This window comes from Paroedura picta, chromosome 5 (assembly GCF_049243985.1).
Source record: "Paroedura picta isolate Pp20150507F chromosome 5, Ppicta_v3.0, whole genome shotgun sequence".
Taxonomy (NCBI): Eukaryota; Metazoa; Chordata; class Lepidosauria; order Squamata; family Gekkonidae; genus Paroedura; species Paroedura picta.
The window spans coordinates 43,593,164-43,606,459 of NC_135373.1; the positions used below are offsets into that span (position 1 = coordinate 43,593,164).

The 13,296-nt window shown below is 41.9% G+C and overlaps 1 protein-coding gene across 1 annotated transcript in view; it reads right to left on the minus strand.

Moving 5' to 3' along the window:
- Positions 1–5,326: 5,326 nt before the first annotated feature.
- The window catches only part of AGO3 (argonaute RISC catalytic component 3), a 56,280-nt gene continuing 48,310 nt past the window's right edge, over positions 5,327–13,296 (minus strand). Inside the window, exons 12-19 of the mRNA XM_077337554.1 lie at positions 12,754–12,938; positions 11,832–11,991; positions 10,248–10,338; positions 9,522–9,716; positions 9,168–9,302; positions 8,082–8,183; positions 7,141–7,340; positions 5,327–6,594 (exon numbers count right to left, since the gene is read on the minus strand). Of these exons, the coding sequence (XP_077193669.1) occupies positions 6,486–6,594; positions 7,141–7,340; positions 8,082–8,183; positions 9,168–9,302; positions 9,522–9,716; positions 10,248–10,338; positions 11,832–11,991; positions 12,754–12,938 (1,177 nt within the window). The 3' untranslated portion in view covers positions 5,327–6,485. The remainder of the gene's footprint in view (positions 6,595–7,140; positions 7,341–8,081; positions 8,184–9,167; positions 9,303–9,521; positions 9,717–10,247; positions 10,339–11,831; positions 11,992–12,753; positions 12,939–13,296) is intronic.

The window sequence follows — 13,296 nt, forward strand, 5'->3', positions numbered from 1 at the left end:
TGAACTGGTTACTTGCAGTCACAATAACTGCCAAACCCCTGGAAAGAGCAGTTGGGTAGAGACACTTTGTTCTTAATGGTTAAGAAGACAGCAATACAGCCACATGCACAAAGGAGTATGCTGTAAGCATCAACTTGGTTCTATGTGCATGGAGGCAACGATTCTTGCCAATGGAGGGTGCCATGATAAAGACACCAAGCTGCTGTCCAAAGAGAAGAACACAAAATATATATTTTTTAAATCAGGTTGTGCTGAAGCCAACAAGGCCAGCTTTCCCTCCTCTATAATTATGAATGGCATTGGTATAGCTCACCTGAATACAGGACTGAACCCAAAGGTGGAGGGTAGTCAAGACTACATTTTGCTCACTCAGGGACCGCACCTGAACTCCTCCTTTGTAGAGTTGCAGGTTTAGGAAGAACCATGGAATACAAAGAGATTCCCTAGAAATACTCTACTAAAACAACAGGTAATGCTTGGGATGGGTGAAAAGGCGTAGACACTATAAAAGCCATAAAGAGTATAATTTCAAAGAAACCAAGATTTCCTTGGGAAAATATTCTCATGGTACCATTTTTAAACCCATGAATGATTTTTTGTTTTTGCAGGCATGTGCAAATTCTACAGTGCTGTCAACTCTATTGTTTCTGCTTTTTGCAGCATCATGCTTCTACTGTCGCACATAGTTTATTGATCATCTCTTGACTGCTAGGAAGCTCAAAAAAAGTTGACAGTAGCTAGAAAGAATTTTTAAAAGCTTTAATTTTACAGGCGGCAGTTTTGTTCAACATCACAAGGCCTTGGGGGAAATTTGTCAATGCGTGTGCATTTACAAGGACTAGAAGTATGGGGGTTTTCATTTCACAATTTAAAAGTGAAAGTAAGGATTTTCTGCTTATGAGGAACAGAGGCTTTGTGCTGCCTCTCCCCAATTCCAGGGTTCATGACCTCTGAATAAAATACTCAGTGCTTAAAGAGCACTGACCTCAAAGTACCTTAGATCCACACAGTGGATTTTAGACGCGATGTTTCAGTACTGTTCCTTCTCATATATAATAATATGAATATGGTCCTCTTACCTTGGTCCTGACTCAAAGGAGAAAAAACCCTCTACATAGTACCCAACACTGCAAGCAAATCTACAAAATACTTTGCATGTCGTCAGTAGAAGTCTGTTACCCCCCCCTCCCTGGTAAAACTTCGGAAACAAAAATCTACAGCACCATCTTCTAAAAAGGCACTTTGAAGACTGTCTCACTTAAAATAAATATATCAACCCCCAAGTTTTACAGACTGCAGGCATTTTGATTTTAACAGGCTGGGATTATCTACATATGAAATGCAATTCAGATATCATTTTAGTACGGACCTGTGGCTAAGAAAGAGACCGGACATAAATTCTCTCATGTCAGCATTTAACCTCTTCTAGAAACAATTCTAAGGCCTAACTTCTCAAAGTGGATTCCTGCTCACAGCTCTGGTTTTTCCACCTCCAACAGGTATTCTAATTGTAACAAGCCAAGACTGCAAAGAATCCAGAAGGCAAGTTATAATACATTTATCTCCAAATTAAAACGCTTTTGGGGCCAAAGGTTCCTCTTTTTAAAATAAGTACAGACACATACATATATATGGCCAAAAGCCCTTCACTCATAGGCTGAATGTGTGATCTTCTTTTATAGACAGTAGCCTTTGCTTAAGGCAATAGTGAAAATACTGCCCGATATCTGGTGAGCAACGGCTGCTTCACATACACCAAGTATCATGCATGTCCTGCACCTCCCCAGCCCACTCCCAATGCCAGCTTCATTTCCCCTCTGGCTGGGAAAGCAAGCTAAGAGCGGTAACTTGCTAGGTTTGGTGTTGGATTTACCAGTCTGAGGGCTGCCGTCATTATTCTTTAGAACTATCTCTCTTGCACAAATTAGCAAGTAACCCTTTGAACATAATTTCAACATGACATCAAGACCCATAAAAATCTGTAATCCTCTACTTTGAACTAAGACACACTAGACTTGCAGAACCTCAAAATAAGTTTGCATTCTTTTAAAAAGTTCCCCCATCTCCATTTTCCAATCCTGAAAGCACTTGAATGAACTTTTTGCATCAGCTAAAAATGAAATGGAATCCTTCATCTAAGAAGTGACCAAAAAAGAGAGAATTGTCCCATTCTGAAACACAATAATTTGTATGTGGAACTGAGAAACAAAGTCAGAGGCTATCTTGAAGCAGCTTGACCTTCAACCTTTAGAAAGGCAACCTTGCAAAAACAAATGCCTTGAGAATCATTCCCAAAAGGGGGATACACATTGGGAAGCAAACTTGCTATCTTCTTAAATGTCTCTCATCTAACTCTCCTGAGTTGTTTTTAATTTCAACACAATCACAGGCCAATGGACCAACAGAAACACAGGCACACAAACAATAGGCAAAAAACCCCACAGAACAAACCCTTAAGAGCTGATTTCATCGACACTGCTCCCCTTGGCACCTGTTGCTTTCTCATCAAAATTTTTGGTCAGTGAGACCAGTGAATCGTGAGAAGGCGCGAAGGATTGTTCCGCACACTAATCTCATTGAAACGAATGGGGATGGTGCCCAGCAGATTGCAAGCCATTGCTTGCAGAAAGCATAAAGTTGCCTCACCTTCGTCTCCCTGGAAGAAAGGGCTCTATCTAACCCAAGTGCCATCTGAAGTCAGGGGTGGGGTGGGGGCTAGACACTGGCATTTGCGGATACGTAAGATCCGAGAACAGTTTGGTAAAAAACTGTGGGCACCACCATTCTCGGTAGAAATGCACATACCAAAAAAACAAACAAAAAAAAAAAAACAAAGCAAAACTGGATGCAATAAAAGAACTGCCAACCCATGCCTTCCGATGGATTTCGGCTGAAGAGGCCAATCACGAGCATGCGCACATGACTCTCAATGGTTTCCACAAAAGCACATTAATTCAAGAAACTTTCTTTAAAGAAGAGAATGTATAAAAATAAAAGTCCATATAGTCCTCTGAAAAATATACTGGAAATTGTAGCCACAGATGAGGTACCGTTTATTTCCCTCCCAACCCCTTCCCCCGCAACATCAAAATATATCTTAAGTCTTTCAAAACAAAGGAAGAATATCTGGCTATTTCATAACCTTGGTTATAATAGCACCCTTTTGTTATATCTTATGTTTAAAACTTCTTTTGCAGAACACACACACATAACCCACCCACCCCCGGAACGGCATGTCTCAACCCAAAGTCTGCATTCCTGGCCATCTGTTCTCGTTCCCTAGTGCAGTAATTGTCCACCTCCATTTCAATAAATATAGCAGCTACAGTATCGTTAAGTGTGGCCCTCAATGCCAGTAAGTTGATATTGTATTAGGGATATTTATCGGCACTTCGTAAAGACAGTCACAAAAGTAAAATACATTGAGATTCTTCTTAAAAAATAAGAAGTTACTGACTCAGCTCCACATGAAAACCATCTGCATTAACTGGGTGCGCTCACATTTTAAAGATGCTTCTTTGAGTTTTAAACCAGTTTTACTTCGCAAAGACGATGGAGGCAAACACAGCAAGGAGAACGAGAGTCTTTGGAACCAAATCTTGATTCTCTGGGGCAGTAGAGGAAATACCCATCATTGTGCATTTTGATATAAAATAACCAGAGGTTTGCTTGTTTGTTTTCAGGGGCAGGAGTGGTCTCGATATTAAGCACCACCCCTTAATTCTTTTTCTTTTTTTTAAAGCACTCAATTAGGTAACTTGTTGGGTAAGAGATCCCCCACAGGAGCCTTTTTAAATGACGCTCAGAAAGCATTAAAACAGATAGCTAACATTTGTAAAGGGATCTGGCAAGTTTAACATTCACCCATTTTAGCACCCTAAAACTTGACCTAAGCTCCAGCAAGATTCAGTAGGCTGTTTTGGCAACAGCTAGGACACCGTCTTTTTAGCAATAAGAATGAGACACAAAAGGAAAACAGTCAAATCCTGGCCTGAGCAGGCTGACTTCTGATACTGATCCCTCTGCAGATTTTTCTTTTCTTGTTTAGGGACTTGAAAGGTAAGTGCAGTGCATGAAGCATCCTTAGCGAGAACACTTCCAGAAACTGGAGCGTTAAAGCAATCAACCCAACGGCTTGTGACTCAGCTCTCCTAAAAAGCTGCTTTGACTAGAGCAGTGTCATTTACTCTTAGCACCTTCTCCCTCCCCCCCCCCCAATAACTGTTCCAAGTGCACTTTGATTCTTGCCCACCTCCTCGAGGTTAAATGTGCATTGTACGCTTTTGCTGAAACTGGGCGTAAACTCAACTAGACCACAAACGTGGCAAAGCACTTTTGAGACAGGGTGAGCAGCAATATAGGCCTGTACAAGAAAGCATACAAAATACAGTACTTACAGTTGGGGGGGTTGACCAAAAGAGAAAGCAAAACAGCTAAGAGCCATGTCTGGTGGAGCAAAATGGGCTCAGATTTTTCAGCTCAAAACACAGTAAATTGGCAACTATCATGCGGGTTGAAGGCAATTAGGAGATAACGCGAGATACTTCAACCCACTGGTTTTCATGTGGAGATCAGCTGATACATGTTTCAGTAGGGCTGGGTTACAAACAATGCCCATGGGAACCACCTGCAGTATATATTGACACATATATATACCATAAAACCAGTGCAAATAAAGCAGTCCAAAAATGCAGTTCATCTGTCTGCAAAGTGCAAAACGCCCTCTGAATCCCCGCAACTGAATTGAAACGCTTGCCTTCAACCGTTTTGAAAAATACTTTGCTTCAGCTTTAAAGTGGAATGAAAAAAATAAATAAAGGAGAGGCCCATTCATTTGATTCACATTTTTGTGACCTTGCTTCCTCAGCGTATTCCAGCCCTCTTTCATTTCATTTAATTAAAATCAAACAAAAGGATTTGGTTTCAAAAGGAAAGTCTCCTGTGGGTTAAAAACTGCTTTTTTAGAACCTTACATCTTTAAGAAGAGACACATCTGCCCAATTTCCCGTCAGCTGAAAAAAATCCACATTTGCCCCCCCCCCCCTTGGGTAGCTGAGCAAAAACCCTGTCATGCCACCTTAGTAGACAGTATTAAAGCTTGCAGACTACAGCAGCATAAGGGTTTGCTCTTTGTTTTTAAAGAACTGTCTACTAACAAGACTTTCCTTTCAAAATTAAGGCTAATGTTTTCCTTTAAGTGCGTGGACATGTCAATTCTCCCACGACTAGAGGCGAAAAACCTTGCTTGCACAAAGCAAGAGTGGACAGGCTTTCTCTTTCTATGACGCCTTATTGCACTAAAAAGATACCAAAGAAAAGTTGTCAGTTCTCTTAAACAAAAAAATAGTTATTCTTTGAAACATGAAAAACCAATGGGACCAAAACAGCGACTTAAATTAAAGCATTATTATTACTCTAATAAATATAAAAAGAGCAAAACCTCAGATGTGCATATGTGTGTGTGTGTATATACGTGATCACACTGAGGTGCACAGGGCAGCAGAAAAACTAATCTTTTCTTCAAAGAGACTTCGACTCCTAAGTGTCTGTATTTGCTTGGATTGCACGCATCACCCTGCAAAAACAGGGAAGGACCCAACGTCACGAAACGCCCAGAAGGCAGACGCATGGCACACAAGACGGAAAACTCGATGGGAGCTTCTGGACAAGGCCTCATTCTGCTTGCCAGGCTGCATCGCTGCTGCCAGCAGACCCTTGACGTGGTTAATGTATTTTCATTTTATAGGAACCTGATCCAAAGCTGAACAACTCCAAGCTACAGAGACAGACATAAAGGCAGCAGTTGGCTGAACTATGGTGGGATCAGTGGACCTGCATGTGCAAAGACACATGCGCGTGCAAACACATACCCCATTTTACACAACCTCTTCAACGGGGCTGTTTAAGTAACTGCACGCTTGATGATCACACGTTCAAGCGCCAACAGCCACTTGAGGGAAAGCCTTCTGCGACCCACGGGGAAAGGGGGGGGGGGTGTTACAAAAAACGTTAAAAATATTTTTTGCAGTCTCCTGACTCCCATTCCTCCCTTCCCAACAATCACTTTGATTGTTCCTATAAGTTTTTAATACCATAATTAATTATTATTAATTTTTTTTGCAGAAACAGTTGTGCTGCTGAGCAACTTGAGGTAAAGGCATAAAAAAGGGTCAGACTACAAGGAAAAACGCACAAAGGAAAATAAGATGACGGCAGCACTTCCGGAAGGAAGTCATTTCGAAAGCAGTTGGCTGGTTTCATATTGCATAATAGTGCCGTGTTCTTGGTGAAGTAAACAATCTTTCCTCGCATCAAATGCAAGGATAAGGCCCACGCCCCACACAGGATCAGATTCAGCAGCGGCCGAGGTACACCCTGCCCCACCCCCCAGAACTGACCCCCTCTGGAAACATACACTGTATGTGATTTAATTCTCCAGTTCCTCCTTTCCTGAATAGGTTTCATTCTTCTTCTTTTTTAAACAGCTAAGCAAAGTACATGGTGCGTAAGGTGTCTTGGTGAATCTGTACAGCCTTAGCTAGGGCTTGGGGATCTCTCCCATTGCTCTGTCCTGAAACATGGCTTCCTTCAGCACTGCAAGATAGAATAATAAAAAAATAAAAAACAGAGAGAGAGAATGATTTTAGGAAACTGTTTCAGGTCCAGGATGCATCTTAAAGAGCACAGTGTGAATCAATGAAGGCAGAAACCCTTTATATAGCTGTCATCAACACAGTACGGAATTAACAGAAGAGGCCTAACAATTCAGACTCAACTGGTGGATTAGACCTGACCCGGAAACCTGACCCACTTTTGAGGTGGATGGGGGCGGGAGAGGAACAGAATTTGCTATGGCCGGTACTGATTTATCAATATCCCTTTTTATCAATCCAGATGACTGCATAAAGGGTCAATATGCCCTTCTTATAAACTAATTTTTTCACCACATAATAGTGTGAATTGTTGGATCTGACATCAAGTTTAAGTGTTTCACTTGTGTTTGCAGCTTGATTTGTTTCCACTTGCACGTTGTTGGATCCAAGTGATTATGCTTTTATTCAGGAAATCCTGCTTTACTCAACACTAAATTCTGCAGCTAATTTGCAGGTCCAAAACCAACACCCCCAGCACCCATTTTACCTGTCATGTTCTTTATCCACAAGGTGGTATCTTGCTCTGAATGCTACCAGGTGAGCATAATACGCTGGTGCAGGTATAGACACGGACCGCGTACAGCGCACATAAGTATGGCAGAGCTGGTAGGTTAGCAGCTGAAGTTCATCTGCAGTGAAACAGTTATCATCCCACAGTACATGATAATGTGAGGGACGGCTAGTACCCTATGGAGAAGCAAACACAACATTCAGAGGGTTCAGTCAATTGTCTTTATTATGTTTCCGCATCTTGTTCCCCACTTGCCAGGATAGCCACTGCTGTCAACTCAAGAGGCTCCCAGTCATAAAACATGTAGACATGAAAAATGAATCCTGCATCCAACCCAGCCCCAGAGTGCATTGTGCTTGAGGGAAATTCAGAGCACCATTCATTAAACCAAACTTTTGCTTCACAAGAACTTGACACCGATCGCTTTCAGTTTAGGACTGACAAAGCATGTTGATCTTTTCTGTACCATCTGAAGAGGAAACAGGTGGATGCAAAGACACGGGAAAGCTTCCTGCTTGTCAGCAAACACATGCTTTGCTTTACAGAGAAGACTAAAGTGTGAGCAAAAGTTTTAAGTAACCCTTCTAGGAAGTCTGAAGGTTCAAATTTAGCTGCCAAATCAACGTTTGAATGCTCATGATGTAACTGACAATCACACATTTATTTGAATAATACTGAATTACAAACAGGGAATTTGGTTTACAGCCAGTCTTCATCACTTTATGCTACAATCTATTTGCTCTGCTTGCAAGACAAATCACTCATGAAATTGACTGCCAGTGCCCATGAACAGCTCCAGAATCAGAACTATCAGTGGGTACTTCGCTAAGTTGCTCTGGCCACATCCTCCTGCTCCTTTCCTTCTTTTCTGAAGGAAAGGTTATTTCCTATCATGTGCACGCTCTCTTTTTCCTTACCTGTATTCCTGCATGGCTACAGAGGTAAAAATCAAATTCATATGGATGCGTGATGTCTGTATCTACGGTTGTTCCAGCTGGGATGTTGCCACTTCTTCCAACCTAAAAAGAGGTTTCCCCCCCAGGGTGGGGATGAGGTTAGCCGGTCAGTGATTACAACCAAGGCAAGGATGGTAGGAATATTCATTTAACTTCTCCTGCTTGCTCCCATTTTGTAAATGAAAACTATTCAGTTCTTTACTTGGGAGAAATCTTTATATTGCACAAAGTACTAAAATCATCTTTAAAGATAATAACTTATCAGTTAACATAGAATTCAGTTGCAACTAGCCAAATGGTTTTCTTTTAGCCAATACTTAGAATTTCATGTGGTGTTAATATCCATCTGTGGGCATAACAGTAAGCCTGCATGCTAAGTTTGTGCAAGGAAGTCCCGAGTTGGGCTGCGTGACTGCATGCTTGCGACTTAAATAACTGGATCACCAAGGAACTGGAATGTAAGACTACCATGAAGACAAAATTTGCTTAGGAGAGCAAGCTGGGATATCATATCTCTGCCTGCCTCCGAAACTGAACAGTGAATTTGCAAGCATATGAATAGGTATACGGTTAGAACACTGGTCTGCATAGGCCAGTGCTATCTACTTCAAAGGTCTCAGGAAGAGAAAGGTGTTCCCAAACACCTGCTACTGAGATCTTTATACTGGAGATGTCAGGAACTAAGCCTGTGATCTTGCACATGCAAACAGTATGGGAGGATGGTATAAAAAAATCTAATACTATGTGGGATGGTGGGTGGATTCCCTCCAGGCCAGGCTGAATTCTGGAGATTTTTGTTGGTGGTGGGGAGAATCACTTGGGCATGAAATTGGGGTCACTGAAGGTAGGAAAGGTAGTTGTGAGTTCCTGCACTGTGCAGGGAGCTGGACTAGATCACCCTGGAGGTCCCTTTCAACCCTATGATTCTAATCTAGCATCTAAGGTGAGCTACACATCAGGAAGACCCCTCCTATATGAATTTTCCCTCTGCTGTGAACTCACTAGGTAAACCTGGAAAAACCCACTGTGCAGTGGGACAAGTCTTACCCTTTCTGTCCTATCAGCACAAAACAGTCTTGTATGATGCCTCTTCTGCACAACAATGTACGTTATGCCTGGCTGGTAATCCTTTTCTAGGCTGATGCAGGCCTCTCTAATTGCTAGCAGCTCATAATATAACACCTACAGGGTGGAAACATGATGAAGAATTCAGTCTCAAGCAGTAAGTAAAGCAAGACACTTAGAACTCGGCATTTTGGAAAACACCTATTTTCCTTAATTGCTCACTCCCACAAATTATTACAGCATTGTTATCTGAGAAGAGTTATGTTAGAGACCAGCTAGCCTCAGTCCCAACCTAAAAACTAGCATCCTACTATAGAATAAATACGCTCAACCAACCTGGCGAAACTGTCCTTCTGATACCCCATCACGGTAGAAGATAATTCTTGTGGGCTTGAACCGTGTTGACTTATAGAACTGGATGAGCAGCTCTCTAACCATGGAGGCCAGGTCTTGGATGATCTCCTGGCGGGGTTTTTGAACTCTCACTGTGGCACAATACCTGCTTGGATGGGCATCCATGCTGCCTACAACCTAAAAAGTAAGAGAGGCGCATAAACAGAAGGTGGCAGCAGTTCTAAAACGGAACAGATACAGCACAACATTCTCCCTAGTCTAGGTGGGTAAGAGTTTCCTGAAGAGCATCATTTTAAGGGGACAAAAAGAAAAGTACCTGAAGGTCATGAAAACCACTATTTTTAGACAAATGTATATTATACGTTCACAAGACCATTTCATACAAAAACAGATAAAAGACCTAAAGTACTACAGTGTTTACAACACCTATTCTTTCCCCCTCTCATGACTCTTTCACCTACACTTCACTAAGGGCAGCAGGTATCAAGTAAGTGTTGCTTGCAGGAAACAGGTGAACAAACCCTCTGATTTCTAAAAAAATATCCCAGACATATCCCCACAACTTGGAAAACTAAGTACAAAAGGAGGCATGGAGAACTCACAAGACATAGACATCTAATTCAAAGTGACCAGTCCTCCTGAACACAGGGGTTCCCCAGCCTCACCCACTGCCTTCAACAACAAAAATAAAATATTAATTTAACTTACAGCAGCTATGGATGGCTTCTTCCCATCGCCAGCAGGTGGATGAGTAACATCTGCTCCCAGGAAAATCACGGGTTGTTGAAATACAGAAGGTCTTCCGCCCAAAAAATAAAAGGGGAGGGGGGACAGGAGAATACAGTCTCAATACCTTGTACACAGCACTGCTCAGGAGGTTAATTGCTGTTTTAGGAGAAAGAATGGCACTCTGGGAATGTTACCCCAAAAGGGTTTTCGTATCATCATGGCTCAAATCAAATCATATCCCTAAAAGGCTTTTAGTATCATCATGGCTCAAATCAAATCGCAACTACAAAATTTACAGCAGAACAGAGGCATCTGAAGGCATGAGACCCTTTTGTTTATATACCCTTGTTTCTCACAAACATTTCAGGACCAGAAGTGGAAGAGAAAGTTGGTTCTTATATGCTGCTTTTCTCTACCCGAAGGAGGCTCAAAGTGGCTTACAGTCACCTTCCCTTTCCTCTCTCCACAACAGACACCCTGTGAGGGAGGTGATGCTGAGAGAGCCCTGATATTACTGCTTGGTCAGAACAGCTTTCTCAGTGCTGTGGCAAGCCCAAAGTCACCCAGCTGGCTGCATGTGGGCTAGGAGCAGGGAATCAAATCCGGCACACCAAATTCGAACTCCTAACCACTACACCAAGCTGGCTCTTGTTTTCTACCCTCCTGACTATAGGCAGAAATCCAGACTCACTGACTTGTTTGGATACATATTTGTAAGCCAGAGTATCTGGTTTACAGATAACAGGATGAAGCTTGACCTACTACAATCCCAGGCAAGTGAGCTTTGCTATAGTTTTTCATTAAAAAGTAAAGTACTCAGAAGGCACATTTCACAGACAGGAAACAATAAATGAAAAAAGCATCCAAAGCCCTAGAGTTCTTGTGTACACTACCACAGGAAAGTTTCAAAATCAGCCAGCAGTGTTATATACTTGTGTGTGTTCCTGGGGTGGGGTGGGGAGTCCTCCCCTGAATGTTCAAGAAGTCAGAACTCCAAATGAATATGAACCCTTGGGAACACATGAAGCAAGTCTTTGGACTCTGCTCCACAAGTTGAAGCTCCAGCACTGCCATTTACAACTGACTCCAAAGACTGGTCCTAGCCCAGCTAAAGACCCAGATTTCTGAATGGGGTTTCCTAATGAATACAAGATATATGAAGCTATAATTGCCTGAATCTTTCCTCACAATTTGTTCTTTTTTCTATTGAGTCTGATTGCAACAAATATACCAGGAGAGAGATGGTTGTCCTTGTAGTTATGTCCTGTCCAGATTTTAGGTAGTTATATTTTGCTCCTATGACTTATTACTTTAAAGTGGGTCCTTGATTACTAGGGCTCTTAAAAGGTCTGATTCTTAACCGATTATATTTAAATATATTTGCAAATTGCATAAGCTCAATAAAGATTCTTTATTGAGGATCTAGAAATGTGCATTTAAAATTTAAAATAGAAAATCAAATTAATACAGAATTTCCCATATTATTCACCCATACTGTCTTTAAAACACACACACCTCTCTAGTATATGGATAAATATTTTAGCATTAAACAGAGATTCTTACCGTTGATGAGGTACAAGAATGTTGTTGATTCCTCCAAGCTTTACATTAATCTTTAGGCACAAGTTTGAGAGGGTCTGAGGAGATGTTTTTATGACGTTCTTTACTTGAACACATTGTGTGGCCATGCCCAAAAGTGTATCTCCCACACGTTTTACCTCCGCTGAAAAATAGGTATCGGTATGAAGAAAAGTCAGCTGACTTCATTATTGCCCTGTCCAGAGTACTCCGAGGTGGGTTATTTGACATGGAGCTGGACTGCTTTTCAGAATTTCATAGTTTCTCGTTCTCTCCTTGGAGACGCTTGAACTAGAAGGACTAGATGATCCATGAGGTCCCTTCCAACTCTATTATTCTACGATTCTATTCTATGATTCTACTCTCCTGACCCCAAACAAAGCAGTTTCAGAAGGAGTATGGAAGATGATCCTCAGTGAAAGAGACACATCACAAGGAAAAATGCAGCCAGAAACTCCCCCTCTTTCCTTTTAAGTCCCTGTAACTTCTTCTGGGGAAAGAGCTTTCCAGAGTTCTAGACTGGCACAATTGGGCCTACTTTTCAAACAGCAAATGCAACCCTGGCTCTTAGCAAGCACTGCAGAAATATTTCCAGCTTTCCATCCAAAAGAAGATCCCTGTGGGATCCATCCTTTGAGTTATGAAGAAGTGGAAGCAATCTGCCATCTTTCTAATATTCAAGAACTATTTCCCCATCAGGGGATCTCCCTGGACAACTGATAGGCTTATTCCCCAATTGACAAGGTTTTTGAAATGAAGTATTTCCTCACAATTATTCTGCAGTGTGTCCCACTTTTATTGTCTTCAGCAACTAGATTTTACCATCCAAAATTTACCATCCAAAAACCGACAGGCAAAAGCAGCAATAGAACCACGAACTGAGCGTATGTCCCTGACATTGGCTTACCATATACTGGCGTCTTCCCAGGCAGGATAACTATTATGAGTTGAAGCCCAGAGTATGTGTTCTTAAGGTGCCTGAACATGGGTTCCACGCTATCCGCACCTTGTGCATACTTGCAGAAGCATGGCTGGCCCTGGATTGGCATCCCTGCATCTTTGGAGATCTTGCGCAGCTGGTCCGTGAAACCCCTAGCGAGATATTAAATGGTGGTTTATAAAGGAGCAATGCCAACACCTGTGCAGACAGTACATGCAAGCCCTAAACTGTAAGTTAAGCAACTGGACTGCAGGAATAGATGCTCCCAGCAGCCAAGTGCTTTGTTCTACATTGCCACCAGTTTAAGACTATAGTCTCCCAACCCCAGTTAAAGGTGAACACAAGGCTGGCATTAAGCATGGCATCAAAAATATGATAGCCAGTATCATAATGCTTTAATCTAAATCTATGGTGCAGCCCTGGTTCTAGTCACTTCTAGTCACCCTGTCTGAAAAAATGATTTCACAAGGGCAGAAAAGGCTAAGCTGATCAAAGCATAGCGGCGCTTTT